Here is a 6,000-nt window from a genome sequence, read left to right on the forward strand (position 1 = left end):
CACACACACACTCGGTGATTTTAGGAAAACTTAGGACAGAGCAACTTCTGCTGTGGACAAAGTGAGACCACAGTTCTTTATAAGAGGAAGTTGACAGCATGGAGATATGGTGTCACTTTTTTTTCTTTTTTTGGAAATGCTTTGCAGAAGTATGTGCTAATAAAATTGGGTGTAAACATCGAGCTCGCTCTGAACAGTTTAACGGAAGAGCGGAGGGATAACCTGCACGGCTAACAGCCATGCATGTGCAGACGCTCGGCGTTTCACTGCATTAGGAGAACCAGAAGAGGCGCAGTGTAAAATGTCAGATCTTATCTGGAATGAATCTGTTTTCTGCAGCACATTTTCTGGCGACCACAGGCTGGCTGGGACGAATAGAAACGATGAATTTAAATTAAATAGCTGCAGTGAAACCACCAAGAACATGCAAACTAAGGCAGAGTTCATCTCTGATTTTATCTCAACCGAAATATATTTAATACAGATTTATTTTAGCTCTTTCATTATGTTTTAAAGACAAACTACAAATTCTCCTGATCAGTTAAATAAAATGTTGATTTAAAAAAAAAATCAATAAAGTCTGACTTTATGTAAAATATTTTATTAGATTTTTCAAAAATGTATATTTATTAATTTATTACTTTAGATATCTCATTTTTCTATATAAAGTTAACATAATTAAATAATACATATATTTACTGTACATTTTTAAAGTATTTCATTTTTCTAAACAACTCAAATGTATGTTGTACTTTTTAACTGAAGCAAATCTGTCATTTTAAGTTTGGCACTAAAAACAATATAAATTAACTAAATAAAAACTGAATTAAAAATGTGAATTGTTTTAATAAACTATTTTTCATAATTATTTTATTTTAAATGAATTTATTTAATTTTTAAATATTTGATTTCGTACAAAAAATCTACTTTAAACATTTATTTTTTAAAGTTTATTTCAATATTTTTTCCTTTCATAAAATAAATAAATCACATGCACCTAAAACTGGCTTTTTAAAAGAAGATAAAAAAGAAAACTTAATTTTTTTGTGAATATTAGTTTTGTTTTTGGGTGAAATTTAAATAAGTAATCATTATTCTTTATTTTAAATAGATACTTTACTATAATGGTTATGTGTTACATAAATGTATTATACCTATTTGGACACTGTGCTATTTTCTACAAATATATTTGTACAAAGAACAAAAATGAGAAAAGTCTTTTGTATTAGAGGAGAAATGAAATAGTAAAATAATTGCATTTTTAGGAATTTAATATTTTACTTAGATTCTCTGCATTTAAAACAGATACTTTCAGACAAAATGTGTTTTTGTGAGCACCTTTATAGCCTGTTTTCTGTTTCTTTGATGTATTTCAGTTGGAAAACCGCACAAGTGCGCCTACTGTGGCCGGAGCTACAAGCAGCGCAGCTCCCTGGAGGAGCACAAGGAGCGCTGCCACAACTACCTGCAGTGCATGGGCCTGCAGAACAGCATCTACACAGGTTGGTGGCGCCGAAACGCTCCCCAACGTCAGCCCAACTCTGAAACATCACATACCACAACACTGATCTGTCTGAGGGCCTTTATGATCCACATGATGATGACTGGAGGCATATCTGCATAGGATTGATCCTCTGAATGCATGAGCAAATACCAAGAGCTTCACATGTCAGAACAGTCCGCTCTGAGCTGCACACACAGGAAATACATAGGAATACCATCCGGCATGAATCACTAGGCTCCACCTCATCATCTGATAAGAAAAAAAAAAAAAGGACCGGTTCAAAATTATTCTGACGCTGAAATCTACTTCTCTGTCTTGCTTTCCAGTAGTAAAGGAAGAAAGCAACCAGAATGAGCAGAGGGAAGACTTAAGCCAGACGGGATCTGACAGAGCCTTGGTGCTAGACAGACTAGCTAATAATGTAGCTAAGCGTAAGAGCACTATGCCCCAGAAGTTTGTGGGTAAGGGCTGCAATCTGCTTCTTTTGTGTGACTTAAAATGCTTTTACTGTTGCTAGCTACATAGTCCTTTATGTTCACTCTGCCACCTCGGCTCTGCACGGTGCATGCATGAAGATGTAGCTTGTTTGATTATTTTAAGAAAAAAACAACTTTTAGATTAACAAGAGGGAACATGAAATCCAGGTATCAGACCAGGGTTTTACTGAGAACATGAAAACATACAGTGCCAAGCAAAAATAGTCACACTGTTTTCACATTATAATCACATTTAATGTATAAAGAAAGATATACAGGTTAGAAAGTCCAGGTTAAAGAAGACACAGCAAACGTGTAGAAGATGTTCTGGTTGGGTAAGATCAGAAATACTGTAATGTTTTTAGCCTAAATAAACTTTTTATAAATAAAAAACCAGAACATAACAATAAATCGGCCCTAGTAAATTAATTTTGGAAGATCAGACAATATTTACATGAGATCTGATCTTATTTACCTCAGCAAAGGGCTGAAAATCAGACAAACTCATCCACCAGGTAATGTGCAGTTAGCAATAGTCACCCCACTGTAGACAACTTTATGATTTTGTTGCTATATTTAGAGACTTTTCACCCAAAATAATCGGCATCAGCCAGAATCAGCAGGTCAAGCTTTTCTAATGATCAGTGTTTGGCGCCCCTATAAAATCTGAATAGTCACCCAAAACCCACTATCCCTACTTTAAGACATGGCAGTGGGCGCATCATGCTGTGGGAATGCTCGTCTTATTATGCATAGAGTGAAGTACAGTGTGACAGCCTGGAAAAAACATTTTAGAGGTGGCAAAACACATTAGTTTGGAACTGAGGTTCATTTTCCAGCACAATGAAATGATTTAGATCAGTTTTTGAATGGCCTAGTCAAAGTCTGGACCTAAATCCAGTAGAGAATCTGGAATTATGATGCAGAAATTAAGTTTTTGACTGATGCAAAGCCAATTATATGAGTTGGAAAAGTAATGCCGGACATCCTCCGGACATGCGGTAGTGACAGCATCATGCTGTGGGGATGTTTTGATGGGATATTAGAGGCTGCAAAAGTGAAACAGGGAAGAAGATTCAACTTCCATCACTGTAAACAAACAATCAGAACTATTATGTTTTGATTTAAGTGAAAGCATGTCTATGTTTTAGAATGGCCTAGTTAAAGAAGAAAGGGGCAAAATGTTACGTTTTTTAGATGTGAAAAATGGTTGAGTTGATCCAAAAAAAGACTTGGCAGGTGGTTCTGCACAGTGCTGACCCCAATAAATGACAGATTTATTAGATTGGAACTTGTAAAAGGAATTATTTTAGGATGGAAATATCTTTTATTGTCCTGGAAGTGGGAAAATCAAAGCAAGTAGACTCACAAAAATAGAATATAAAATATATAAAAACAGAATAAGGAGTTAAAGTACTGTGCAGTAAGTGGGAAATTTCCACATACATACCGTGTTGTTACAAAGAAATTGAGTATTCCAGTACAAATGAATGTTAGTTTATTAAAATTTTACATTAAAAAACCTCCCAAATATTTACAGTTAGTGACAATAAAAACCGATTGGCTGATCATATAAAATCTCTCTAAAACAAATGAAGGCTTGTGATGTTAAAATGTGAAAAGGCTGAAAGGTTGTGACTGCTTTGCACGGCACTGTACGTCACTTTCTGACTAAGCTAGAGATCGTTAGCCTCAAGATGTGAGTGAATGTCTGGGAGCGTCGGTGAACCATATCTGCGTCTGTTTCTGACCCACCAGGAGACAAACGTCTGTCGGATCTGTCGTACGACGGCGGGTCGGGAGAGCTCATCCAGCCGCACGTCATCGACCAGGCGATCAACAGCGCCATAAGCTACCTGGGAGCGGAGTCTCTGCGGCCCCTGGTCCAGACCTCCCCGGCGCCCTCCGAGGTCGGCATCGGCTCCATCTACCCGCTCCACAAGCCGGTCCCCGAGGGCCACGTGGGCGCCGTCCTGTCGGCCAAAGACAGCGCGGCCGAGAACCTGCTGCTGCTATCCAAGTCGGCGCCCAGCGACAAGGACGGCTCGCCCAGCCACAGCGGCCAGGACTCCACCGACACCGAGAGCAACAACGAAGACCGGACGGGCGCGGCCACCGGCCTCATCTACCTGACCAACCACATGGGCATGAGGAACGGCAGGCTGCCGCTGGTCAAGGAGGAGCAGCAGAGGTACGACTCCATCAGGGAGGTGGCCGCCGACAGCTTCAAGGTGGTGACGGCGGACGGCGAGCAGGTGAGAGCGTACCGCTGCGAGCCGTGCCGCGTACTCTTCCTGGACCACGTCATGTACACCATTCACATGGGCTGCCACGACCACAGAGACCCCTTCGAGTGCAACATCTGCGGCCACCGGAGTCAAGACCGCTACGAGTTCTCGTCTCACATAACCCGGGGGGAGCATCGTTGATGAGCGCCCCCTTCAGTCCACACTGCAAAAACACAACATATTACCAAGTATTTGGTCTGCTTTCTAGTGGAAATACCTTAATTCACTTGAAATAAGACAAAACACTTTTCATTAGGGATGCACCGATAAATCGGCCCTGATTTCCTTAATTTTGGGAGAATGATACTTATGTGAATTTGGCAAGGGTCAAACAATTACCCACTGCTGCCAACTTAGCAACATTTCGGACAAAAATATCAGTATCGGTTAGAATCGGAATCGGCAGGTCAGGCTTTTTAAAGATCGCGGTCGGCCAGAAAACTGCAATCAGTGCACCTGTTGATACGCAGGAGGGAAAAGCTCATATGTTGACAAGCTACTCCACGAATAAGCAACATAAAATTAATATAAAGTATATTTATACACAAGTGTGATAGGATAAGTAAATTAAATAAATACAGGAGCTTCTTGTAAATCACTAATTTCTAAATACTTATAAAAAGTACTACTTCTACTGGCAGATGTTTTCCGATGTTTAAAGTGAAAAAAAAATCAGTCAGTCTGGCTGAAAAGTTACTAGTTAGTTTTGTCTTATTTCAAATGTACTAAGAAATTAGACAAAAATACTTAGTAAAATTTAGTGTTTTTGCAGTGCAAAAAAGACAAAACAAATACCATATAAAAAAAACCACACATCTGCAATAAAAGTGTAAAAATACATGATGTAAAATACACTCCTAATGTCTGGAAGTTTTTAAACCATGTTGCATGTTTGTTGATATATGAATATATGAAAAACTTCTTTTTTTATTATTTTAAATAAAATGTTTCCGAAAACATGAACAACCATTGTAGAAAATGCAGCCAAAAATACAAAAGGACCTTTTTCTTTTTGTTAAAATGAACAAGACTTGCACCAAAATAAAAAAAGAACAAAGATTCAGTGCAAACAAAACACAGGTAAATACAATCAGCTAAAGGTGAGTCCAGATTCCGGTAAAACCGTCATTGACCAGTGTCGATGTCTCAACATGTCTCAACCTTTTGCTTGTCTTTGTGGGATTATTTATGAAACATTTACATGCTTGTCTGTTTTTTTATATTTATTACAGTAATTGATGTTTTGTGTTATAGAATAGCATCTTTTTTCTGTTCAGCTGTACTAAAAATGTGTGTGAGAGGAATTTGTGTCTGCTGCTGGAGGCTGTTCATGTAAAGGATCGAGATCTGCTGTATCGGATACTAAAAGTAAAGTTACCATCGTCTGGAGAGAGAGTTACGCTTTCAAGATGTCAATAAAGGATATTTTATATATGCACACAGAGTGGGTATGTTTTCTGGTTTTAAATGTCAAAACGTTTAAAGTCAAACATAAATGATTGGTGGAGTTTGGCTCTCAAACTTCTCCTGAAATAATTAAGTGTGGATGTCATTCAAGATGCTGCGCGGTTAAGAGCTGTCAAATAAAATTCAATTAGACCGAATGACTGACATTCAAGTCAAGAAATGAACACAAAGCGCTGAAGGAAAATTATGAGATAGATGGAAATAAATGAAAACTCCTCATAATTAGTGTGTTTCTACGGAGCATTCGAGACATCCCATAATATCC

General features: G+C 38.2%; 1 protein-coding gene across 5 annotated transcripts in view; it reads left to right on the forward strand.

Annotated features, from left to right (window-relative positions):
- ikzf1 (IKAROS family zinc finger 1 (Ikaros)) overlaps positions 1-5,708 on the forward strand; it is a 21,705-nt gene extending 15,997 nt beyond the window's left edge. For 2 of the 5 annotated variants that reach the window (XM_028007665.1, XM_028007666.1), the window contains 3 exons: positions 1,377-1,502; positions 1,831-1,965; positions 3,739-5,708. In XM_028007665.1, the coding sequence (XP_027863466.1) occupies positions 1,377-1,502; positions 1,831-1,965; positions 3,739-4,409 (932 nt within the window). In that variant the 3' untranslated portion in view covers positions 4,410-5,708. The remainder of the gene's footprint in view (positions 1-1,376; positions 1,503-1,830; positions 1,966-3,738) is intronic. The other 3 variants (XM_028007663.1, XM_028007667.1, XM_028007664.1) reach the window with 2 other exon arrangements.
- Positions 5,709-6,000: the final 292 nt, after the last annotated feature.

The sequence above is a fragment of the Xiphophorus couchianus genome, chromosome 22, assembly GCF_001444195.1.
Source record: "Xiphophorus couchianus chromosome 22, X_couchianus-1.0, whole genome shotgun sequence".
Taxonomy (NCBI): Eukaryota; Metazoa; Chordata; class Actinopteri; order Cyprinodontiformes; family Poeciliidae; genus Xiphophorus; species Xiphophorus couchianus.